Source organism: Hypanus sabinus, chromosome 1 (assembly GCF_030144855.1).
Source record: "Hypanus sabinus isolate sHypSab1 chromosome 1, sHypSab1.hap1, whole genome shotgun sequence".
NCBI classification, from domain to species: domain Eukaryota; kingdom Metazoa; phylum Chordata; class Chondrichthyes; order Myliobatiformes; family Dasyatidae; genus Hypanus; species Hypanus sabinus.
In genome coordinates, this window is record NC_082706.1 from 102,690,402 (window position 1) to 102,717,323 (window position 26,922).

Here is a 26,922-nt window from a genome sequence, read left to right on the forward strand (position 1 = left end):
TACTCAGCACCCACAACTGCTTTCATAGTTTACTGTCTCATTTTCTAAATTTAAAATATACTGAAGCAGGATATTTTTGAGCTAATCTACAAACTGTTATGTCATGTCAAATTAAAAGAAAGATTCCACGACCTGTCAAGAATTTACTAAAACTTAAAAACGAAAATTGGTAGGCCCAAGACGTATTCATCCACTTTGTAATTACCTGGCTAACTTTCCTCAGCTATATTACCTTACCAACTCACCCAATTTGTTGATGTAGAAAATTGGAGGATCACCTGAATAAATATCCTGTCTCTCTGCAAGGTCCAATAGTATGGTAGATTTTTAACAAAATGAACATATGCATCTCAGAGCTCAGTGCATTGTTAAAAAAAGTGGAAAATATGAAACCACAGCCCCCTCCTTTACTCTCTATAGATCTGTGACTGTATCGCCACTCACAGCTCCAATCTGCTAATTAAATTTGCTGATGATACTACATTAATTGGCCTAATCTCAGATAACGACAAGACAGCCTACAGAGAAGTCTTCACCTTGACACAGTGGTGTCAAGAAAACAACCTCTCCCTCAATGTCGCAAAGACAAAGGAGCTGGTTATGGACTACAGGAGGAATGGAGACAGGATAACCTCTATTGACATCAATGGATCTGGGGTTGAGAGGGTGAACAGCTTTAAGTTCCTCAGCATACACATCACTGAGGATCTCATGTGTTCTGTACGTACTGGCTGTATGGTGAAAAAAACACAACAGCGCACCTTTCACCTCAGATGGTTGAGGAAGTTTGGTATGGGGCCCCCAAATCCTAAGAACTTCCTATAGGAGCACAATTGAGAGCATCCTGACTGGCTGCATCACTGCCTGGCATGGGAACTGTACTTCTCTCAATCACAGGACTCTGCAGAGAGTGGTGCGGACAGCCCAGCACATCTGTGGATGTGAGCTTTCCACTATTCAGGACATTCACAAGGACAGGTATGTAAAAAGGGTCTGAAGGATCATTGGGGTTCTGAGACATCCCAAGCACAATCTGTTCCAGCTGCTACCATCCAGGAAACCTCAGCATAAAAGCCAGGCCCAAAAGGCTCTGGAGCAGCTTTTTCCACAAGGCCATCAGACTGATTCAATTGTATTTCTATGCTACATTGACTGTCCTGATGAACATACTATTTATTACAAATTACTATAAATTCCCCTTTTAGACAGAGACGTAACATAAAGATATTTACTCCTCATGTTATGTGAAGGATGTAAGTAATAAAATCAATTCAATTCAATACTGCTTAGGTCAGGCCACTCCTAATTCAGTGGCTGCAACTGGAGATGAAGTTCATGGTTCCACAATCTCTAAGGTGTTGTACAAAATGGGTACATTTATGGAAGAGTGCAAGGAAGAAGCCTTAAGCTTTTAAAAATAAGCATTTCCTTGCCCATCAAGTCTTTGCAAAGCGTCATTTGGAAGATACAGTAAAGATGTGGTCTTGTAGATGAGACTAAAGTGGAACTTCTGGCCTCAACACTAAGTGGTACGTATGGCATAAATCTAATACTGTACATCAGCCAGGTAACACCACTACTGTAAAGTATGGTGGAGATAGTATCATGTTATGGGGATGCTTTTCATTGGCAGGGACTGGAAATCTGATCAGGGTTGATGGATTGGCAGATGAATGCTGCTAAATACAGAGAGATCCAGGATAAAAATCTGCTAGCCTCTGCCAGAAAGCTTAAACTGGGGAGAAAGTTCATCTTTCAGCAGGACAACATCCCAAAGCACACCACCAGAACAAACATGGAGTGGCTTCAAATGAAAAAAAATGAATTTAACCCGATCAAACATCTCTGGCAAGATCTCAAGATTGCTCCCTAACTAACCTGGCACAGCTTGAGCAATTTTGCAAGGAGGAACAGGCAAATCTTGCTCCATCATTGTGCAAAGCTAATAGAGACTTATCCAAAAGGACTACTGGCTGAAATAGCTGTGAGAGATGGTTCAAACTAAGTATTGAGCAAAGGAGGATAAATATTTTTGAACTGCTGCCATTTCAGTTTCTGAATTTTTAGGTTTTCATGCTTTACAATTTCCCCTGTTTCTTGGGCTCTACTGTGAAAAAAGGAACATGATTCACAAAAAAAAATTCTCAGCTACATTGATCAAAATCCCTGGCTGCTCTACTCTTTTATGTGACAGAGGGTTTGGGGCTGATTATTTTTACAAAGGAACTGCATAACATGAAAAGAAGCGATCCCTGAGGAACACTGGCAGCCATCCAGAATAGGCCCATTTTACTCCATCTCCTTGCCTCCTGCCAAACAGCCCATCTTCCACCGACGCTAGCATTTTTCCTGTAATACCATGGGTTCTTCTCTTGTTAAGCTGTCTCATGTGCAGCACCTTGTCAAAAGCCTTCTGAAAATCCAAGTAAACAGCATCCACTAATTCTCCCTCGTCTATCTTGCCTGTTAATTCCTCAAGTAATTCTAACAGGTTTGTGAGGCAAGATTTCCCCTTAAGGAAACCATACCGACTTTGGTCTACTTTATCATGTGCCTCCAAGTACCTCCAAAACCTCATCCTAGTAATAGTCTACTTAAGTCAGGCTAACAGGCCTATATATTTCCTTTCTACTGCCTCTGTTCCTTAGTGTGGAGTGATATTTGCAATTTTCCAGTCCTCCGGAATTACTCCAGAATCTAATGATTGTTGAAATATCATTACTAAAGCCTTCACAATCTCTCTGGCTACCTCTTTCAGGGGTGTAGCCCATCTGGTTCAGATGATTTATCTACTTTCAGATGTTTCAGCTTCCCAAGCACCTTCTTAGTAAAAACAACTACACCCGCTTCTGCCACCTGACACTCTAATCTCTGGCATACTGCTGTTGACTTCCATTGTGAAGACTGATGCAAAATACTTAAAGTTCATCTGCCATTTCTTTGTCCCCCATCACTACCACTCCAGCATCATTTCCCAGAGGCCAATATCCATCTCTTGACTCTCTTTTGCTGTATATATCTGAAAAAAGACCTTTAGTATTTTTGATCTTACTGGTTTGCCTACATTCATATTTCAGCTTTTCTCTCGTTACGGTTTTTTAATTGTCTTCTGTTGCTTTTCAAAAGCTTCCAAATCCTCTAACTTCCCATTAGTTTTTGCTATATTATATGCTTCTCTTTTGTTTTTATGCTCTTTGACTTCCCTTGTCAGCCATGGTTGCCTTATCCTACCTTTAGAATACTACTTCACTTTTGTGATGTATTTATCCCGCACCTTCCAAATTGCCATTACTGTTCTGCCATCTTCCCTGCTTAGTGAACCCTCTCAATCAACTTTCGCCAGTTCCTCTCTCATGTCTCTGTATTTCCCTTTGCTCCACTGTAATACCGATACATCTGACTTGTCTGCTCCCTCTCAGACTCCAGAATGAATTATATTATGATCACTGTCTCCCAAAGATTCCTTTACCTTAAGCTCCCAAATCAAATCTGGTTCATTACACAACACCCAATCCAGAATTCCCTTTCTCCAACAAGCTGCTCTAAGGGGCATCTCCTAGGCATTCTACAAATTCCCTCCCTTCGGATCCAGCATCAACCTGATTTTCCCGATCTCCCTGCATACTGAAATCACCCATGACTATCACAACATTGCCCGTATCACATACCTTTTCTATTTCCCATTGAAAGAAATATCCCACATGCTTGCTACTAAATTCGGAAGCCTGTATCCTAGTTCCATCAAGATCTTTCTACCCTTGTAATTTCTACCCACCAAAAATCTACATCTTCAGATCCTATTTACTCACCTTATTGTAGTATGTGGGAACTTGCTTGGCATACATTGTTTACTAATGTACAACTCTTCATAAAATAGAGAACTGGGTTATCACCAAAGCATTTGGTAAAAAGTCAGGGTCATGAATGTTGCTACACAATGCAGGTTATTTTAGTATTAACCAACCATTGGCCAGAAACTGCTCCAATAATTACCATACTAAGTTCTATCGAACAAAATAACTTGAAGCTTTCTTACCCCATTCTATTTGTGCTACATCCACCACAAGTTAATGCCTTCAGTTTTGATCTGTATAACACAGGGAGAAAACTGGTTAGAATGCAATGCAGGTTACTTTGTTTATCATTTCAACAGTGGTCTGATTGCCCAAGAACTTTGTTTTCACACTGAGTTTAAAAAATAGACAAGTTTTGATGAGCTGGTATTTGCAATAGATAAAGTTGGCAAGAGTTGGGTGGAGGCCAATCTGTTTTTAGTATCTTTGCTGCAGTTCTGCATAAACATTCTCCACCTCTTATCCATGAAGCTTTAATAGTGATGAGGTTCTGCAAATCTCCAATCAATCACATATTTTTAAACTCTTGCTACCCTTTAGTTAGCAATGGTTAGAGAAAACCTTTTTGTGTGGGGGGGAGGGATCTAAATATGTTATTTCTGATGATTCAAGAACACACTGTTTTGGTCCTTTTCTCTAAGTAATGGTGGAAATCAAAGACCAGTCTAATTAATTAGTTGTTATCACCATCACTATGTGCTGTCATATTATGTAGGCGATCATGGCCTTTGAACATGATTCTTCTTGGCAAGTTTTTCTACATAAGTGGTTTGGCATTGCCTTCTTCTGGGCAGTGTCTTTACAAGTTGGTTAACTCCAGCCATCATCAATACTCTTAAGAGGTTGTCTGCCTGGTCGCATAACCTTGCGATATGTAAGCATTAATCAGTATTTTACAAATGAATCATATTATTTATAAAATGTATATTTCAACACGTACTTTTGATAGTACATAGACTTCTCTTGACTGTCATTATTCCTACTTAGGTCAGTTTCAGTTGTCATGAGTGGACTGAAGATTGAAATCTCTTTTCCACCAAATACTTGCAAACTAATGTGTCACTGTTAATCTGAGGAGCTAGGAAGAGGCCTTTTAATAAGTTTATGTAGCTGATAAGAGAACCAACTCTGTGCATCAGCTTTTGCCCTGTGTTTATCTTTATAAAAGTCTACCAAATATTATCCTTTGGATATTTTGGATGTGAGGGAGGAGGCCAGGTGGGTGGGAAATGAAGGTAGTTAAGATAAGTGCTGCATAATTGTACCTCAGTGCTTGCTGCTATATTTAGATCCAATTGTTCTCTGATGCAAGAACTACAACACAACTAAATCATAGACTGCATGCATTTATAAAAACTAGTATTTATACAGGTGATATTAATGCAGAATGTTTCAAGGCACAATAAAATCAAAACTTGATACAGAACCACAAAGGAGCAGTAAGCAGGATTCAGACTAGAAAATGTTTCAAATCAAGAAAATATGATTCAATGTGTTAAATATAATTTAACGTGATTCAAGCTGCCCAGTACTGCATCCAGAAATTCAAACAAAACATCATAGTTAGGTGAATAAATCATATTGTACTACTTTTCTTAATTCAGAATGCATAGTGAATGAAGTGGTAACACAATTTATATCTACCTCTTATAGAAATGCATTACCTTCACACAACTCTGCCCCTAAGTACTTCTTTACTCCCTATATACCCACGACTGCATCTCCACCCACAGCTCCAATCTGCTATTTAAATTTGCCGACAATGCTACATTGATTGGTCTTATCTCAAACAATAACGAGGTGGCCTTCAGGGAAGAGGTCATCTCTCTGACACAGTGGTGTCAAGAAAACTACCTCTCCCTCAATGTCACAAAAACAAAGGAGCTGGTTGTGGATTACAGGAGGAATGGAGACGGGCTAACCCCTATTGACGTCAATGGATCTGGGGTTCAGGGGATAAACAGCTTCAAGTTATTAGGTATCCACAACAGTGCTTTTTTCACCTCAGATGGTTGAGGAAGTTTGGTATGGGCCCCCAAATCCTTTCTACAGGGGCACAATTGAGAGTATCCTGACTGGCTGCATCACTGCCTGTTATGGGAACTGTACCTCCCTTAATCACAGGACTCTGTGGAGAGTGACGTGGACAGCCCAGCGTATCTGTAGTTGTGAACTTCCCATGATTCAGGACATTTACAAGGACAGGTGTGTAAAAAGGGCCAGTAGGATCATTGGGGACCCGAGTCATCCTAACCACAATCTATTCCAGCTGTTACCATCTGACAAATGGTACCACAGCATAAAAGCCAGGATCAACAGGCTCCAGGACAGCTTCTTCCACCAGGCCATCAGACTGATGAACTCATGCTGTTTTGAGTGTATTCTATGTTACATTGACTGTTCTATCTATTATAAATTGCTATGATTGCACATTGCACATTTAGATGGAGACGTAACGCAAGGATTTTTAATCCTCATGTATGTGAAGGATGTAAGAAATAAAATCAATTCAATTCAGTTCAACAGGAGGTATTTAACCTATTTCTCATTTGGTAATAAGCAGATACAAGCAATGCAGATGCTCTTTAAGCTGTAAACCTCTCAAAACTATATGATGATATTTACAATAGAAACATAATGATTTGAAGGCCTTTAATTGTACAATTGAATTGTGACAATTCAATACATCGAACCCAACAGCTGAAAATTCCAGTCATTACAATTCTTACCTTGACGACAAAGGATTTTATTAGATTTTATAGTATTATCCAAACGAATTTATCCTAAATCAGCAACCCTCTACATGCTGTAATATAAACACTCACCATGCCACAGGGAGCATGTGTAAGGAAAACCTGTTTGATACTTCATTCACTTTGGAGTCAATGAAGGTTTATCCCCAAGGTGAGAGCCCAGCCTCAGAGTTCAGTCCAGCGGAAGTTAGAAGAATGTGAGGTGACTTCACTGAGAAATGAGGTTCCAAGGGTTGTTTGTCAGGGCAGATTGTGGGAGGTTAGAATCGCAGACAGATAAAAGAGAAACAGTGTTTCAGCCCACCAAGTATGTACCAAGCATTGAATACCCACTTACACTAAGCAAGCCTACATTAACATTATTCTCCCCACATTCCCATTAACTTCCCCCCCCCCATTACTCACCTACTCACTGGGGGCAAGTTACACTTTTTGGCTGCCTTATTAGGTACACCTGCTCATTAATGCAAATATCTAATCAGTCAATCATGAGGCAGCACCTCAATGAATAAAAGCATTCAGACATGGTCAAGAGATTCAGTTGTTGTTGTTCAGACTAAACATCAGAATGGGGAAGAAATGTGATCTAAGCGACTGACCATGGAATGATTGTCGGTGCCAAATGGGATAGTTTGAGTACTTCTGATTTCCTCAGATTTCATGCACAACAGTCTCTAGAGTTTTTAAGAGAATAATGTGGAGAACAAAAAGAATCATCCAGTGAGTGGCAGTTCTGTGGGCAAAAATGCCTCGTTAATGAGAGAGGTCAGAGAAGAATGGCCAGACTGGTTTCAAGTTGACAGAAAGGTGACTGTAGCTCAAATAACCACACGTTACAAAAGTGGTGTGCAGAACAGCACCTCTGAATACACATGCCAAACCTTGAAGTGGATGGGCTACAGCAACAGAAGACCACGAGCACACTCAGTGGCCACTTTATTAGGTACAGGAGGTAGCTAATAGAGTGGCCACTGAGTGTATAGCAGCTAACTAGTCAACCAACTTGTACGTCTTTGGGACATGGAGCAAACCAGTGAAAATGCAGTCACGAAGGAAACATGCAATTTCCATCCAGACAATACCCAAGGTCAGAATTGAACCCAAGTCTCTGGCTCTGCGAAGCAGCGCTCTACTAGCTGGGGCATCTGTCAAAGAGCAGCTCTGTCAGTGAGCATATTAGCAAGTGTCCAACGTGCCAGGAATGGCGATTTGCTATTTGCAAATATCAGCCATTCAAAGCACTTCATGCTGATTGATGTCAGTGCCGCTCGACAGTAGTCATTTAGTTCTGAAAATGTATAGTCTTTGGTACAGAGATGATGGTGGCTGATTTGAAGTACGTGGGGACAGCAGTCTGGATGAGTGAAATGAAGATGTCCATGAAGATGTCAGTGAGCTGGAGTGCACTCTCCCCGAGTACCCACCCTGGGATGTTGTCTTACCGGGCCACCTTAAGCGGGTTTACTCTCTGCAGGGTCCTTCTCAAGTCCACTGCTGTTACCGACATTGGGGCTGCTTACCTGGGAGGGGGACAGCTTTCGTGGCCAGCATTGTATTACATGCCTCTAAGTATGAATAAAGTTGCCTGGAGCGTTGGGGAGGGAGGTGTCACTGGTACAGTCGACAGTGCTTTTCCTTGTAATGCCCTTGATGCCCAGTCACATATGTTGAGTATCATTATCAGACAGGTGTTCCTGAATTAAGCCTAAAATGAGGCTTCCCTGGCTGCTCTTTGAGCTGTTCTATCACTGGACTCAAAGGCAGTGTCCTGGGCTCTTCGCAGGGGGGAGTGCACTGCTGGATTCAGCCGTAGCTTCTGGTTGGGCCGTCAGAGGTACCAACATCATCTACACACTGATGTAGCTGATGACAGATGAGGCATATCCCTCAAAGACTGAGTGTGCTCTGTTGATGGCAGCCTCCTTGAACATCTGCTAGTTGGTCTGTTCAAAGGAGTCCTGTAGCATGGAGATTGCCTCATAAGGCCATCCTCTTGACTGGTTTCTCCATTTTCAGCAGCAGTCAGTATGCTGCTGTTAACATTACGGAGATGTGGTCAGAAAACAGGGTGAGGTCAGGAAATGGCTTGGTAAATGCCGCATCTGTTAGTATAAACATTGTCCAGTTTGTTTGTCCCCCTAGTGGTCATGGGAACGTTTTAGTGGGATCTGAGTAAAATGTGCTGGAAGTTAACATGATTGAGCTGTCCACGTCCTGCAATCATGAGGAGACTGTGCTGATGCTTGTTTTGTAGAGAGCAGATGACACTGTAAAGCTCCCCCAGTGCATTCTTGATGTTAGTGTTCAGGGTGGTGGGGAGGAGGGTGATGTAGGATAAGATCACAGAAGCAACAGTGCAAAACTCTTGTCATTGCAGAGCACTCTATTTAAACATGCACAATGACTTTGACATTTTGTGGCTTGTTCTCCCTCCCTAATAGTATCTTAAGTGGCTCTAGAAGGCAGCTCACCACCTCCTTAGTAAGGGGTGATAGGGGTGGGCAATAAATGTTGACCCTCAGCAACAATTTATAGTCATCTACAGTCTGGCACTATCATTATACAAGCTGACAAGGTGATTTTAAGAGAAAAGATAGAGTTTATTTTTATCTAAATCCAATACCTCTTTTTTCCAAGGAAATTATTCTTCTGTGCTCATCCTATTTTATAAATCATTAATCTGACATTTCTATACGTGACTATAAAATTTGCAGATTAGTGTAATTTGACAGAAATTTAAAGAATGCCTTGGAGGTTAGAGAAGCAGTCATTAAATGACTGAATGGGCAACTAACCAAATCACAACTAAATTAACGTTCTTCCTGAAAATGAGTAAATTTTTCACAAACAATATTGGTAAATTTCCAGAGGACTGGAAAATTGTAAATGTTACTCCATTCTTTAAGAAGGGAGGAAGGCAAAAGTCAGGAAATTATAGGCCAGTTAGCCTGACTTCAGTGGTTGGTATGATGTTGGAGTTCATTATTAAAGATGATACTTGGAGGTGCATGATATAGTAGACCAAAGTCAGCACAGTTTCCTTAAGGGGAAATTTCACCTGACAAATCTATTGGAATTCATTGAGAAAACAACAAGCAAGACAAACAAATGAGTCAGTGGATGCTGTTTACTTGGATTTTCAGAAGAACTTTAACAAGGTACCACACATAAGGCTGCTAAACAAGATACGCTTATGTATCTGAACCCATGCCCACAGTATTACAGGAAAAATACCAGCATGAATAGAGGATTGGCTGACTGGCAGGAGGCAGAGTGAGCATAAAGGCGGCCTTCTCAGGTTGCCTGCCAGTGACTAGTGGGTGCTCTATGGGAATTGGTGTTGGGGCAGCCTCTTTTCACATTATAAGTCAATGATTTGGATGACAGAATAGGCAGAGGGCCAGGCCGGGTTGAGGAAGCAGCGAGTCTGCAGAAGGACATAGGCAGTTTAGGAGAGTGGGCAAAGAAGTGGGAGGTGAAATATCGTGTAGGAAAGTGCATGGTGAAGCACTATAGTAAAAGGAATAAAGGCATGGACTATTTTCTAAATGGGGAAATAATTCAGAAATCAGAACTGCAAAGGGACTTGAGATTTCCCTTTGTACAGATTTCCCTAAAGGTTAGCTTGCAGGCTAAGTTGGTGATAAGGAAGGCAAATGCAATATTAGCGTACATTTTGAGAGGACTAAATATAAAAGCAAGGATGCAATGCTGAGCCGTATAAGGCATTGCTCAGAGCACACTTGGGAGTACTGTGAACTCTTTGGGCCCCTTATCTGAGAAAGATGTGCTGACATTGGAGAATACCCAGATGAGGTTCTCAAAATGGACCCCAAGAATGACAGAGTTAACATTCAAGGAGAGTTTGATGGCTCTGAGCCTGCACTCACTGTAGTTTGAAGAAGAATGGGGGTGGGGGGGGGTGCGATCTCATTGAAACCTATCAAATATTGCAGGACTAGATGGAGTGTATGAGGAGACTACCTTTCCCATAATGGGCGAGTTTAGGACCTCTGAGTAGAGGGACGTCCATTTAGAACAGAGGAGGAATCTCTTTAGCCAGTGGATGTGAATCTATGGAATCCATTGCCATAAATGGCTGTAGAAGCCAGGACATTGAGTATTTTTAAAGCAGATGTGCATAGTTTCTTGGTTACTAAGGGCATCAAAGGTTATGGAGAGAAGGTAGGAGAATGTGGTTGAATCCATTTGCAAAGGAGGTGTTAAGCTCCAGGTTTAGAGTTATGGAGGTGAGTTTGCTAGGAATTATAAAATTGAAGGAACAGCTGTAGTCAATAAACAGTAGCGTAACGCACGTCTTTTCTGTCCAAATGCTCCAGAGACACGTGTAGAGCATGGAGGTGGCATTCTCAATAGACCTTCCTCAGTGACAAATTGCAGTGGGTTGAGATCATCTGAGAGGGTGGAGTTAACACAGCCTTGACCATCCTCTTGAAGCACTTCATGATGGTGGATGTCAGAGCCACTGATTAGTAGTCATTAAGGCATATTGCCTTGTTTTATGCAGGTACTGGGATGATAGTGGTCTTCTTATGGCAGTTTGGAATCTCAGATTGAAACAGGAAGAGGTTAAAATGTCTGCCAGCTGATCAGCACACGTTCTAAGGACATGGTCAGGGACACCAACCGGGCCAGTTGCTTGCTACAGTTTCACTCCTCAGAAGAATGACCCTACATCTGCAACAGTGACTGTAGGTTCAGGTACACTGGAGGCTGTCAGGGTGGTGGAAGTGACATTACAATCCCCTTCAAAATGTGTATAGAATGCATTCAGCTTATCTGGAATGAATAATCGATTTTCAGTGATGCTGCTTGACTTCATTTTGTAGCCTGTTATAGAACGTAGCACTGCCACAAGTGATGGCTAGTCTGGGACAGTACAGTTTACTTTGGTCTGTATTATCCCTGGGCACCCCTGATAACCTTATGGATCTTGTATCTCAATTTTCTCTAAAGGTCAGAGCCATCTGATATGAATGCTATAGTAGGAAATGGATCTCTCATTTCATTCACAAGTTCAAGTTTGGGAACACCTGGAGTGTCTCCTTTGGCACATTAACCTCAATATAATTGTGGACAAAGTCCATGATGGTGATCACATACTCATCTAGGTTGAGTGCTGAGTCCTTGAACATGGACCAGTCTACCAGCACAAAGCAACCATTTAGAAAGCTCATCTGTTTCTTCAAACCAACCTTGTGTGACTTTCTATACCAGACCCTCCTATTTCAGCTTCTACTTGTATGCAGGGAAGAGGAGCAGTCTGGTGGTTTGATTTTCTTAAGCGTGGGTAATGGCTTGGTAGGCGCCTTTAATGATTGCGTACCAATGGTCAAGGGTGTTTGGGCCACCTCTGGGATGGAGGACAAGTGGCAGGATCTTAGTAATATACTCTTGATAGCCTGGTGGAAGTCACCAACAATGAAGAAGGTGACTTCAGCATATCCTGCTTCACACTTGCCTAGGATAGGAAGTAGTCTCTTGTTAGGACAGCTGAAGTGAACTCCGATGGCAAGTCGTATGAATGACTCATCGCCATCAGATATTCCAGGCTGGGTGAGCAGGAATTAACCAGGACCATCTCATCTGAGCACCACAAGCTGTTGATTAGAAGCTAATTAATGACATGCAATTGCAGACTTCACTTCTCTGAAATCCAGTGTGCTACTTTTAGACAATTATTCTGGAGTGTAACTTTGCATTAGTACATAAATAAAAAGTTAATAATGTAAGGAAAACTATTCTACAACAACAAAAAGACACAGCAGCTGTCTTCATCACATTGCAATGATTATGAAGAGAGATATATTACATGATACATGCTACAGTTGCAATGGCAATATTATGGACATTAAAAAGACAGATTGGATGACAAGTGAATAATCAAGAAGAAAGTCAACAAAAGCTGAGGGTTTAAGCCAATAATTAAAGTGGCAAGGAGGGAGAAAATAAATAATTTAACGAGGATATACATAGTCATAAATTACTTGTTTGAATATAGATTATGGAGTGATCTAGTGGAAAGCTTCAAGGTATTTGACAAGGTAGAGAAAAACTGGTTCCTTACTGGTTGTAATAGCTGGGGATGGCAGTGGGAATAAGCTCCCACGCTCTATTAAATGCTCCCAATAGCGTGTGGCTCAAATAGCCTCTGATAACCAAGTACATCTCCTGCCCTTCACATGTGGTTTAGTTACTAAGCATGGCAAAATCATTTCTACTGACAGAGAAGAGGCAAAGGTGGGTTAATGGTGCCTTAAAACCAGTTGCTTCAGGCAGATGGGGTTTATCAGCCATGGTTGGCAGCTCATTCAGGAGAAGGAAAACTCTGATCTCAAACCTCCACTGCCTTGTGGCTATACCCACTCATGTGAAAGGCTTAGGGAGCAAACCCCAAGGAAGAATCTGCAGCTGGAGTCCCTAAGGTAGTCCTATGTTGAGTTCAACACTGACTGGCAACTCCTGTGACTGCAATGGTGCCCAACTGTATCGGTCTCTGCTGTTGCTTTGAATTCACCAGCTACATGGAGAGGGGAAGCCTGCTACAAAGTCAACAGCTTGTTCTCAATATCATACCGTCCTGGCTTGTGTATTGCATAGACAGCTGGAATGCAACATGCATGGTCGACCCTAGCCAACGGAAGGTCACAAAGAGAAACCACTTCCTCAGACAAAGGATTGCAGGAAGGACCTAATCTTAAAACCAAAGCCAGGCTGGCTGAGGGAGAATCACTGTAGAAGTCTGGACCTGGATCTCTCTGAAAAGCTACTGGAATTGAGACTCAATTAAATACTTCAGAATAGAGTTTATAGGATTTTGTTAGTCAAATGTATTATAAATCACGGAAGCTGTGAGGGAAGAAAGAATTGATAAACTGATGTAACTGAGAAGTGCAATAGACTCAAGGGGTCAAATATCTCCCTCCTCTTGCTTAAATCTGCAGAATTATTTTCACAGGAAAGCTAACAGTTACAGAATATAACCCCAAAACACTATTAAAAATGATGAAAACCACACAACCAGAAGGGAATTTAACTTGGTGTGTAAATCTTTGACACCAACCTTTACTTGGGCTCTTGTCAGCTGCACGATATTTTCAATCTTTAGTACTTACAGGGTCTGGTACAGAAATTTTTGGAGCCTGTCACTTCCCGTGGCATTTTCAGTTGTCTTCTCTCAAAACTGTCTTAGAAAAACAAAAGCAGATTTAAGAAAGAAGAGTTTAAATAAAACAAAATCTTAAAATAAATTCAGCCTGTGGGCTTTTACTCAGATCTGAACATAGAAATACACTAAGGTTGAAATTTGAGCTGTTGTATGTGCTAAAATGAGATATAGTTCAAAGTACATTTATTATCAAAGTATGTATACATCAAACAACCTTGAGATCTGTCTCATTACATGCAGCTACAAAACAAAGAAATCATAAAGAACGCATTAAAAAAATAGACTGTCAAATACCCAATGTGAAGAAAGAAAAAAAAATCACGCAAAGAATGAAAGCAGGCAAATAGCATTCAGAACCAAAGTGAGTCCATAGACATCAGAACATAAGAACATAAGAAATAGGAGCATATGGCCATATGTATACCAATAGGCCATATGGCTTGTCAAGCCTGCTCCGCCATTCAATATCACGGCTGATCCGACCATGCACTCATCTCCATCTCCACCGACCTGCCTTTTCCCTATAACCCTTAATTTCCCTACAAATGCAAAAATCTATTCAACCTTGTCTTAAATTTATTTACAGAGGTAACCTCTACTGCTTCATTGGGCAGAGAATTCCACAGATTCACCACTCTTTGGGAAAAACAGATCCTCCTCTTCTCTGTCCAAAATTTACTCCCCAAATCTGAGGCTATGTCTGTTAGTTCTAGTCTTAACTACTGATGGAAACAATTTTCTTGCTTCTATCTTATCTTTCCCTTTCATGATTTTATATGTTTCTATATGATCTCCGCTCATCCTTCTGAATTCCAGTGAGTACAGTCCTAGGTGACTGAATCTCTCCTCATAGTCTAACCCCTCATCTCTGGAATCAACCTAGTGAACCTCCTCTGCACTGCCTCCAAAGCCAGTATATCCTTCAAGTAAGGAGACCAGAACTGCACACGGTACTCCAGATGCAGCCTCACCAATACCCTGTACAGTTGCAGCATAACCGCCCTTGTCTTAAGTTCAACCTCTCTAGCAATGAAAGCCAATATTCCATTAGCCTTCTTGATAGCCTGCTGCACTGCAAACCAACCTTTTGTGATTCATGCACAAGCACTCCCAAGTTCTTCTGCACAGCAGCATGATGCAGTCTTTTATCATTTAATGATCTGATCTTCTATTTTCCCTTCCAAAGTGGATGACCTTGCATTTACCAGCATTGTACTCCATCTGCCAGATCCTTGCCCACTCACTCAACCTATCTATATCACTCTGCTGACTCTCCATATCCTCTGCACAACTTGCTTCTCCACTCAATTTAGTATCATCAGCGAACACTACGCTCAGTCCCCTGTTCAGATTGTCCCTGCTTCCAGACCCGAAGCCTGGAGCAGCCAGAGCAGGCCACAGCCTCAGTTCAACACAAAACCAAGTAAACGTTGTGGAGCAGCTAGCAGATCAGGACAGACTGTTGCCTCTTATCCTGATAACCTACCTTTTCAATCCATCTGGCCTGGACCCTACTGCCACGTTTTGGCCCGTACCTGACCCTTTCAAATCAGCCTGGCGCTTAGATCAATCAAACCTTGCTCTTGGTTTAGCTGAACAGGCCTTGAATCTGCCTCCCTTCCACTGAACTCCTCCGACTTTGTCTCAACATTGCCCTGACTTTACCTTGAACATGCCTCAACCTCACCTCGCACCCAAATGCTTCAACCTTCAACTCAGCCTCACCTTCGCTTGCCCCTCCATTATTTGCAGAAACCGTTTACCATAATTTTTTTACAAGAATAAGTGTTATTAATAAAGTATTTAGTTAGATTCTTTGTTTTGTCTGCCACCAATAAGTAGTTGTTGGGGTTCACTAGCACAATCTTAAAAGCGGAAATCTAGTAATAGATACAAAGTATCAATGGAACTAAATGCATGTTTCTCCAATGCTCAGATGATGATTTTACCATTTTATGTTCAGTTTGTGGGGAGGATTCCCTTTATTTCATTTCAGATGAAGACAGTCAGGAGCATTGATGACACAATATACTGAGTGCTATTTCATCTAATGGGATGAAATTTGTAAGGACACAAAAGTGAAAAGGGCATAGATGGGCAATAAGAAGTTAACAAGAAGCAAGTCCATTAATCTTGTATTCTCATAATCTCACTTAACACAGCTCATCATAGTCAAAGAGCATTACAACATGAATGTAGGCTCTTCAGCTCAACCAGTGCTCACTGACCATCTAGCTAGTACCATTTCCCTGCGTTCAGCCTAGATGCAGCTCATTTCATATACTCACCATCTTCTGCGTGAAGAAGTCACTCTCAAGTCCCTTTTAAATCTTTCCTTACCTACATTGAACCTATACAATCTAATTTTGGACCCCCTAATCTGGGAAAAGACTGTTACTCTATTTGTTGTGCATTTAATATTTCAGTAATACTTGAGTAATACTGTAAATAGTGTTTGATTAAGCATTCTTTGTTTAAATAATTCATTACGGGTTATATGTAAAAGTACGTGAATGGCAAATGTCATTACGCCACCACATCATATGTGCACGCCTAACTAAAAGTAAAATGTAGAGCATGTACATTATTCCCAGCTCTGTTTTTCTTTCAATTAGTTTTATGTTTTGGAGTTACAAATAACAGTGGCAATGAGTAAATTTTTAAAACAAACCAAAGACGATTACTCAGAATAGGATGACTAAAACTACACAGTACTCCAAGTGCAGCCTCAGCAATGACTTATACATCTGCAACATTATGATAGCTGGTGAGGAAAATATAGAGAATAATGGTGCATTTTGAACATTTCTGAACTGATGGGTTGCTAGTTACACTGGTGGGTTAAAGTAGAAAGAACTAAATACTGCATTTGCTGAAGGGAATGTAGGAAATGGAGTAAGCACAGAAGAAATGGAAACTCTATTTAAATTTTAACACTTTGAAAGAAAATCATTCAATTCTTTGTTAAAAAGAACTCCTGGGAAGTTTTCATGGACTCACTTATTTAACTCTTATTTATTGCAACTTCCTTAAAAATTTAAGCCTGGAAATAAATCTCTGAAACAAAGCAAGCTTTTTGTTCTTTAATTGGTTAGCATACGACTAGCCAATTTCAAACGTAGACTTAAAGTAAAAAAAATTGAGAATGCTTAGCTAGAGAATGGAGCAATGAGAGAACAGAGCACTTACCAGGTGTCACTTACCTTATGTATTTTGCTCTGACTCCTCCAACACTTTCTTCTTGGGCACATTTCATAAATGATCTGGAACTCATCAGCAACACCTCTGTATCATGTTACATGGAAACTCTCCCAACCATCATTTCTTCACCTCTCATTCAGTTCAGTGGTTCCTTAAGATTGCTATAGTGGGGGTGGTAATGGGTTCCACTACCTATTAAGTGCTCCCAGCAGTGTGCCCCAAACAGCCTCCAACAACCAAAACTAGCTCCTGACCTTCGCATGTGACTTAGCTACTAAGCCCAGTGGAATAATTTCTACTGACAGGAGAATGGGCAAAGGCTTTGAGCAGATGGGGCTTATCAGCTGTAGTTGGCAGCTCATCTGAAAGAAGGAAAACTCTGACCTCAAACCTCTACTGCCTTACAGCTGTACCCACTCATGAGGAAGGCTTCGGGAATAAACCCCGAGGGAAAAATCAGGAACTGGAGTCCTCAAGGCAGTCCTACATTGAGTTAAATGCTGATTGGCAACTCCTGCGACACTGCTGGTACCGAACTGTATTGGTCTCTGCCGTTCTTTTGGGCTCATCAGATGCATGGAGAGTGGGAGCTCACTACAGGGCAACAGCTTGCTTCCATATTGTACTGCCCAGGTACAAGTACCTAGACAGCTAAGACATAATATCTATGGTCGACCCGGACTGACGGAGGCCTCGCTCATAAATCTTCACACAGCCTTAATCCTACAATGTACACAAAATGCTGGAGGAACTCAGCAGGCCAGGCAGCATCTATGAAAATGAATGAACATTCGACGTTTTGGCCTGAGACTGTTCATCAGGACCAAAAAAGGGGGAAGACATCAGAATAAAAAGGTGGGGGTAGGGGAAGGAGGACCAGCTGGAAGGTGGTAAGTGAAGCCAGGTGTGTGGGAAAGATAAAGAGCTAGAATATAAGTTAGAGGCAGGAGTGGAGGGTGGACCATGGGAGAAAGGGAAGAAGGAAGGGCACCGGGGAGGTAATAGGCAAGTGAGGAGAAGAGGTAAGAGGCCAGAGTGGGCAATAGAAGAAGACGTAAGGGGGAGAATAAAAGGAAAATTGAAAAAAATATTACCAGCAGGGGAAACTGTTGTTCATGCCATCAGGTTGGAGGTTACCCAGACAGTTTATGAGGTGTTGCTCCTCCACCCTGAGAGTGGCCTCATTGTGGTAACAGAGGAGGCTGTGGGTCAACATGGGAGTGATCCCTATGGAAAGCGGAAAGGGGGGAGGGGGGAAGTAAAGTTGGATGTGGAGGCTCGTTAACCCTACAAAATCCCCAGGATGACAGCTTACCTGCTCTTTCATCATGGGGGACTCAACGTCTTTTTTTTTGTCATCTTAGATCACCTTTACAAAATACTTAGCATAAAACTGACCAAATTAACAATTTTCCCACCTCTGTTGAAATCCATCCTTAACCAATACAATCTCTGCTCAGTGTACAAATTCCTGCTCAGATAATGCTTCACAATATAATCAATTCTACACCCGTATGTTTCCAGTTTTACTTAGCAAAAAGCTGGAGATCTTATTTTCCAATTCACATGTCAAGTACTCTGGTAAATATAATAGTCACCAAACTAATAGTGCTCAGTTTTCCTTACACTTTTATTTTTATTCATTCCGAAGATGAGGTGTTTGTGGGAAAAGCCAGCACTTAAAGTCTAATGCTAATTGCCTCTGGAACCATATGATTTACCTAGACATGGAGCTAGGTATTTTTAAGTTTGCTGCTTATAAGACAAGGTTAGCAAGTTTCCGTGCTTGAATGGCATTCTGGGCTTTCATGGCATCCTGCTAGATTCAAAAACCTTATTTCTGAGATTAAATCAATGTGGGAGAGAAAAACAAATCACTTGAATTTGAAAATTCTCAGTTTCCATGCCAGGATTGGAAACCACTTTTCCCAATAAATAGCCCAGGGTTCGGACACTGGTCCAATTGTGTAATCACACTGCCTTCATATCTCGATTTAAATTGGTGTATTATTGTCACATCCTGCAGTCTGTTATTGTTTTGCCTTGTACTACCTCAATGCACTGTTGTAATGAAATGACCTGCACAGATGGGATAAGGCACAGCCATTCTGTTCAGGCAAACAGTGGTAACCTTCAAGATTACTCCCAATGCGAGGTATAGACAGAATAAAACCCAGCACATTCCAGTAATCAAAATCCAATATGAAAGATTAGTAGCAAAAACTACAGTTAAATGGGATTGCACCTTTGGGACAAATTATGCACAAATTAAATTGCAAGCTCTTTGTTTCTTTAGAAAACATGGGACTAAATAATATATTATCAATTTTTCAATTAACGTGTCAACAAAAAAAAGACAAAATAATTACTGGTTTTACTGACACAATGAACTAACATTTTAAAGTATACAGGGATTGAGCACATAATCCACAAGTGATACTTTCATTGATATAACGTGTGCCATGACAAAAGGATTATGTTAAGTTTTAACTATAAGCAAGATCACTGCATAATTTTTACAAAGCATGAGTAATTTTCCCAGTAAGCTAAGTTCAGAAATAAGTTCCATAAACCTTTTCTAGTAAAAACATGCCAATCTGTAAACACAAACTTATAAATTAAGCTTTTAATTCAGTTTTAAGTAGGGTTTTGGTGGAAATTAGAAAAGCTTTACAACTATTAAGACTGAAAACTCAGCTGTGTAAAACTTACGTATCATCTACTCTCAGTAACACAACCCAAAGGCACCAGGTGTCAAGAGGCAATCTGCAGATGATACTGGCAACAAGCTATTCATTTTCTTTCCCTTTTTCATGAAATAAAAAGTGCTTTGTTTCCTGGGTTTTATAATATAATAGCTGATTGGATCAAAACAAACACAGAATAAAAGATGATCATAAACTTTATTCCTTTGTATAGTCATTTGCTACATTACAGGAGTATAACCAACAATGGGAAAATCATTATGTACAAGTTCACCTTAAGTAGTTACACTCAGGAGCTTCATTTGCAGCAAACATGTTCAGCTTTACAACATATCCAATTCAATAATTAAAAGACACTGTAACACGTGTTCTATTGAATCAATCAGAACCCATTGATAAAAAGCTGGACAAGTTAAATGGCATAATAAAAATAAGAGCATCGAAGATAACCAGTTAGCAGACATCGACAATTGCCAAGTCAACTACAGGCTAACTACCAGGAACGATCTGCACAAATGGAGCAAGCGTACAGTTTTAGTTCTAACTGATTGTATTTAGCACCATAAAAAATCATGCAAAAATTATAAGGCTAGCTATTCCCAACTATTTATTGACGGAATTTTTGAAAAACATATTACTGCATTAAAGCATTACAAATGTGACTGCCCCCTATGTTTACTCTGCCTTATATGGGACTAAGATTTTGAGAAGAGCTGTCTGTGGAATCCTGAGGTCTTGGCAAGAACATAAACATTGCATAAACTTAAGTTTCATAAACTTCTCTAACTCAAAAAGGAAGTGATTATGGTTTTCTCCATTTTGTCATATAAACTTCCATCGGTTCAAAGGCTCTGCTTTTTTTCACCCAGATCATTTAATCATGTCCTAAATAGTTCTAAGTACATGGATTTTTCAGCACACTTGTCATACGTAGTTACCTAAACCAGGAAGATGGATGTGGTTTTGACATCAATAAAATTAATCATGAAAAGAAAATATTATGTATTTTTAAATAGCAAACTCTGTAAAAACTGGATTCAAAGCTCCACTTTATAAAAAAAATTAAAATTTAAAACAAAAACAGAGTACAAAAATAGTATTTAATTTTCTATAATTATACCATCATCTAATTATCTTATTTCTCAGAATAAACAGATACCAGTTGTGTAGCACACCTTCACATCACTTCCTTTGACAGAATCATGTTACTTTCAAGTGCTAAAATTCCAGACAAATGGAGTCAGATTTAGAAACAAGCTTCATTGGGATTTCTTGCTCTTGCACAAACATGGGACTTCATTTCTTGTCGGCTTTTTCCAACACCCAGTCGATCACCTAAAGGAAAAACACCAAGCACACTTGATGCATAAGATTTGTTGCTTTCACCTGTATTATGCTGCTTTTCCAGTGCAGTCATCACAACACCTTTTAAAGAGCTTGTAAAAAGAACAAATACTGGAGCAAAGCAATGATTCGTAGTGAGAGTTTGCGAATAAAAGTTGGGCTTGAGAATGTTTTGAAAGCTAGCAAGACATGAAACAGTGGAGACAGAGTTATAGAAAGGGAGTGGCAGTAAAGGCTCTCTCACTGATGATGCAAGAGTCCAAGAAAGGAAGCACACAGCTGGCAGAGTACCTGCTTCGCATCTCCAGCAAAGCAGGTTCAATCCTCATCTCTGGTGCTGTGTGGAGTTTACATGTTCTCCTTTTGGCTTGGTGCCATTTCTACAGGAGCTCTGGCTTCTGCTCACACCCCAGAGGTATGAAGGGTGGTAGGTTGTTTGGCCTCTAGAGTGTAGAAGCGTGGTACAATCTGGGAGTGGTTGATTGGAGCAAGGGGAGAATAAAAGGGCATCAATAAAGGGCCAAGTGTAAATGGATGGTCAATTGTCAATACAGCATTTGTGGACTGAAGTGCATGTTTCCATGTTGTATCTCTCCATGAACTCCGTAAAAGGCAGGTGGAGGTAGGGTGGAGAAAACCCATGGAATCAGTTGGGCGAGAGCAAAACACCGGTATAATGGCAGGATAAATGCAACATGAGACTTAAAAAGAATAATGGATACAGGAGCACATCCAGCCATTCAGCCCATCAAGTCTACTGTTCCATTTGAGGAGATAATAACTAATCTGATCTTCAATTTCATGCTATTTCGCCATACTCCCAACTTCCCTACAGATCACAAATGTAGCTATCTTAGTTTTGCAATGTCTCCACCTCCCTGTGTAAGAGAATTCCAAGTATTCACCATCCTCCAAGTACACAAAGTTCTCCACATCTCAATTTAAATGGACAGCTCTCTACTCTATAACCATGGCCCCCAGCTCTTGATTCCACTTCAAGGGAAAGCATCCTCTCTGCGTTGACCCATTAATCTTGAAGCATGTCAATATTATGAAGGAAGAGGTGTTGCTGGTTGTGAAGATCGTAAAGGTGGCTAAATCGTTAGGACATAGCCGAGTGTATCCTAGGATTCTGTAGGAAGCAATGGCAGAGGTTGCCAGCTCTCACAGAGCTTTTTGTATTTCGTTAGCCGACAGTAATGTAATGGATAACTGGAGGATAGCAATGGTGGGAAAGTTATTGGAGGGGATTCTGAGGGACAAGATTTATTTCAGAATCAGGTTTATTATCATGAAACTTGCAATAATTTATATTTGTGTTTGGAAAGACAATAACTGATTAGGGATAATCAGCATGTTTTGTCTGTGGGAATCATGTCTCACAAATTTGACTGGACATGAGCTTATTTGGCATGGGATCCAGTGTGAGATAGCACAACAGATACAAGATTGCATTGGTGGTGGGAAGGAATTACAGAGTGGTAATGGAGGACTGTTTTTCACAATGGAGACACGTAAACATAGGGGCACAGCAGGGGCAGTGGAGATTGGTACTGGTCTTTTTATGTTCTTACTGAGATTATTTGGAAGAGAATGTATATGGCACAATTATTAAATTTGCAAACAGCCCAAAATTGGACGACGAAGAAGGATGTCTAAAGTTACAATAGAATTCAGGTTGTCTGGAAGAGAAAGCGTGCAGGGAATTTAACACAGACTCATGTGAAGTGATACATTTTACAAAGTTAAACCAGGCCAGGATATACACAGTGAACTGCAGGGCCATGGGAAGTGTTACTGAACAGAGATCTTGGCGTGCAAATACTTTGTTCCCTAAAAGTGCTGACACAGGTAGAAGGAATGGTGAAGTACACATTTGGTATCTTTGCTTTCATCATGAGCATGGTAGTTGGGACATCATGCAACAGTTGTACAAAACTGTAATTTAGGTCTTGATTGGAGTATTGTGTGCCATTCTGTTGTCATCTTATTGGAAAGATAAAGCTAGAGAGGGTGCAAAAAGGATACACTGGAATGCTGTCTGGACTGGATGGATTGAGCTTAAGATGAGATTGGATATGATGAGACTGTTTACCCTGTAGAAATGAAGGTTGAAGGGTGACTTATGGAGCAAGGCTTCTCAACCGGGGTTCTGCAAGAGGTCATGAGAGGTTCTGCGAGAGATCAATACTGAAAAAAAACATTGTTTCTTTGAACTTTGCGCAACAGCAATGCTAGAACTCGGGGTGATGGGAAGCAACTGAAACAGCCCCATTAGCAATCTCGTCGGAGGTCTCTCAGCCTAGCATGGCAGTGTGCAGTAGGATCATGTTTATTTCATTGAGTAAATTCTCAGTTTTAGATGCGAGATAGGGGAGGCTATTGATAATTGGTGAGTGCTGTATTGTACGGAGGGCAGGCCGTTGATAATTGGTGTATTGCATGGAGGGGAGGTTGTTGATAATTGGTGAGTGCTGTATTGCGTGGGAGGCAAGCCGTTGATAATTGGTGTATTGCATGGAGGGGAGGTTGTTGATAATTGGTGAGTGCTGTATTGCACGGAGGGCAGGCCATTGATAATTGGTGTATTGCATGGAGGGCAGGCCGTTGATAATTGGTGAGTGCTGTATTGCATGGCAGGGTGCACAATAAGTAGGCTGATGAGGAGTATTGAATGGACTTGCCCAACTTGGGTTGTGAAGTCAGCCTCTCTCTCCCAAATTACCTCTCCCAACTTCCTCTTACTGACTTGCTGACCAATTTACAGAAACAAATTCTACTGGTGTAGTAGAAAATTGGAAGGAAATTTTCATTCTAAAGAATGACTTTTGATTCGCCTCAACTTAGCTGCTGGCCTGCCACTTTGCTGTAGCTGTGGATGTTGCAGAAGGTGGATTGTATAGATTTGAAGTGAATTGTATCTGAAGTTTTCTATCTTTTGTTACTTTCTCATTTAATTATTATGCTTTTCTTTTTATATTTTATTAACCCGTGTTTTACAGACGTGTCTGATGATACAACCTTCTGAGTCATTCCACTGCATTAGTGCAACAATGGACACAAAAAAAGTCTGTCCTTACAATGAAAGCTACTTATCACTGGGTTTTACATGGACTGGTGATCCAAGTTGTCCTATTCCATTGTGTCTAGATTGTGGCAAACAACTTACAAATGCAGCAATGACTCTAGCAAAATTGAAAAGACACTTAACTACAAATCATAGCAATGTGACACATAAAAGTGCTAATTATTTTAAACAGCTATTGGAATCTCAAAACAAATAGACTAAATCCTTTGTTAATAAAGTCACAGTCAGTAAAAGGGTACAGGAAACAAGTTACTTAGTAGCAGAACTTATTGCTCAGAAGTCAATTTACAACCATTATTTAAAATAAATCCCAATCCCAGTTATTTAACAGAAACTTATTGTGGTAGCCTTATGAGTTTTAAAAATTTATGAAAGGTAAATAAAGAGATTAATTTCAAGAACGGTTAGCTAAGCTTAACTACCTGTTTTTTTTCCCCCAAGAAAGGTTGGCTAAAAATTCTCAACTCAAAAGAGCATTGACAATTATTTTTGGATTATTATATCTACAACTTACTGATCATGCTAATGTACCATGAGCTGTAGATATAATCATCTTTACCTAGGGTTTCTCTGAAACCTGAAAATTATTCCAAGGGTTACAACAAGGCAAATAGGTTGAGAAAGGCTGTTATATAGAGGTTTAAACATCCTCTATAGGGTATAGCATAGATTGTGACAGTCTTTTTCCCAGGGTACAGAAATCTAAAATTACAGAGCATGTGTTTAAGATAAGAGGGGAAATATTTACAAAGGACGAGTATTTCCACCCAGAGGGAGGAAGTTGTAGTGGTGGGCATGCTTGAAGGTGTCTAGATTGGATGGGTATGAGCCAAATTCAGGCAAATGGCATTACTGCAGTTGGATATCTTGACTGGCTGGATAATTTTTGCTAATAGGCCTGTTTTCCACACTGTGTAAGTCTATGAATCTATATGTGCCTTCAGGATCTTATGAGGTTTAATGTCCCCTCTCATTCTTCTGTGTTCCAATGAGTTACAGACCCAAACTTTTTTCCATTAGACAACCCTTTCATTCTAGGGGTGAAGAGATGGTGAAATCCCTCTTAACCACATCCAAGCAAGAGGGGTTAAGTGGCAGGAGTCTGAAGAATGAAGATAAAAGGCTAACATTGACCCTTAGGATCGCACACAGGAGGTTTAGTAAATAGTCCTTAAGGCACAGATGGTGTAGAACTTGAGATATTACCAGATCAGACAGAATGACATGAACCTGTCCTGCTTAATTGGGTCAGACCGGCTGGTGGAGGAAATGCACTGAATAGTATAGGGACAGTTAGCTCTGATCTAAAATAGGAGTTCCTTTTCCCCAGTATTCTGTCAGAGACTTTAAGTTCGGATTGGAAGCTCAGTCAGTGGTCATGGTCTGAGGGAAGTGTAATAGGTCAGTAACCAGCAAGGTGAAGAATACAGGTATGAGCTGACAGCCAGGATGCTTGGCACTGCAGACGTTGAGCAGGAGAGGAAGGGGTGGGTAGTTCAAAGGTAATGTGGGGAAATAGTCAACCAATTTCCCTCTCCCCAGCCAACCTATTCTAGATCAAAGCAGGTCCTGTACTTTACACTCACATTCCCTCTAATCCCCACTCCATAATCCAGTGCAAAACATCAACCAATCCCAGCTGTGAATCAACTCAATGACTATATTTGCACAACTATTTGAGGTGGAGAACTCAAAATATTTACACCGCCTTGGTTAAATAAATTTCTCATCTCAGTCCTAAATGGCCAAGTTCTTATTCTGAAACTTGCCCTCAGCTAATCAAACATGTATTCCTATCAATGTTTTTACGCAAAGTTATTGACATATGAGAAAAAAAACAAAGCATGGCATGATGAGCTGAGTTACACACACAAAAAAAACTTCAAACAGTACTTGAAAACACGAAAAAATAAATACTTCAAGGAACTTATATAGTATGTTATTTAACTCTAAATCCTGTAGCAGTCACGTTTTCTGATAATGGATGGCAGCTTATCAAAGGAAACTTCTTCTAAAAGAAACACTTCTACAATTCTCTGCAGCAATCTGAGGAAAAGCTCTCTTAATTAATTTATTTTTAATTAGTGAATTAGAAAAAGGTTCGCTGAACTTTGCACCAGTGTGAGCTGAAAATCTTGCTTTTAAAATCAATTTATGTTGTGTTAAATTAATTGCTTCAAAAATAACTGCAACTTTATTGACACCACAGAAGTCGAATGGGTTACTTTAATGTCTCAGTGGAGGTAGTTAAACTATCTTCCATTGTTAATGATTTCATGACTAATGACCAATAACTCAGTACCATTGTTGCCAAAGTGTTGGTTGATGGGATGAGTAAAATATTGCACAGAAAGGTGACAATCCCCAATGGCCAACCATTTTAATTCATATCCCCAGTCCTGTTCTGACATGTTGGTCCATGACCTCCTCCTCTTTTTCCCACGATGAGGCCACTCTCAGTATGGAGGAGCAACATCTGATATGCCACGTAGGTAACCTCCAGCACATGAACAATGATTTCTCCTTCCAATGTCCTTTTTCCTTCCCCCTTCTATTCCCCACTCTATCTCTTAACTCTTCTCCTTACCTACCTATTACCACCCCTAGTGCCACTCCATCTTCCCTTTCTCCCATGGTCCACTCACCTCTCCTATCAGATTCTTTTTTCTCCACCCATTTATCTTTCCCACCCAGCTGGTTTCACCTATCACCTTCTAGCCAGTCCTCTTTTCCCACCCCTACCCTTTTATTCTGGCATCTTCCCCCGTTCCTTATAAAAGTTAACAGC

The 26,922-nt window shown here is 40.5% G+C and overlaps 1 protein-coding gene across 2 annotated transcripts in view; it reads right to left on the reverse strand.

The window, feature by feature from the left end:
• Window positions 1-19,889: 19,889 nt before the first annotated feature.
• Window positions 19,890-26,922, reverse strand: part of mtbp (MDM2 binding protein) — a 101,281-nt gene continuing 94,248 nt past the window's right edge. For both annotated transcript variants that reach the window (XM_059973099.1, XM_059973088.1), the window contains exon 22: window positions 19,890-21,037. In XM_059973099.1, the coding sequence (XP_059829082.1) occupies window positions 20,999-21,037 (39 nt within the window). In that variant the 3' untranslated portion in view covers window positions 19,890-20,998. The remainder of the gene's footprint in view (window positions 21,038-26,922) is intronic.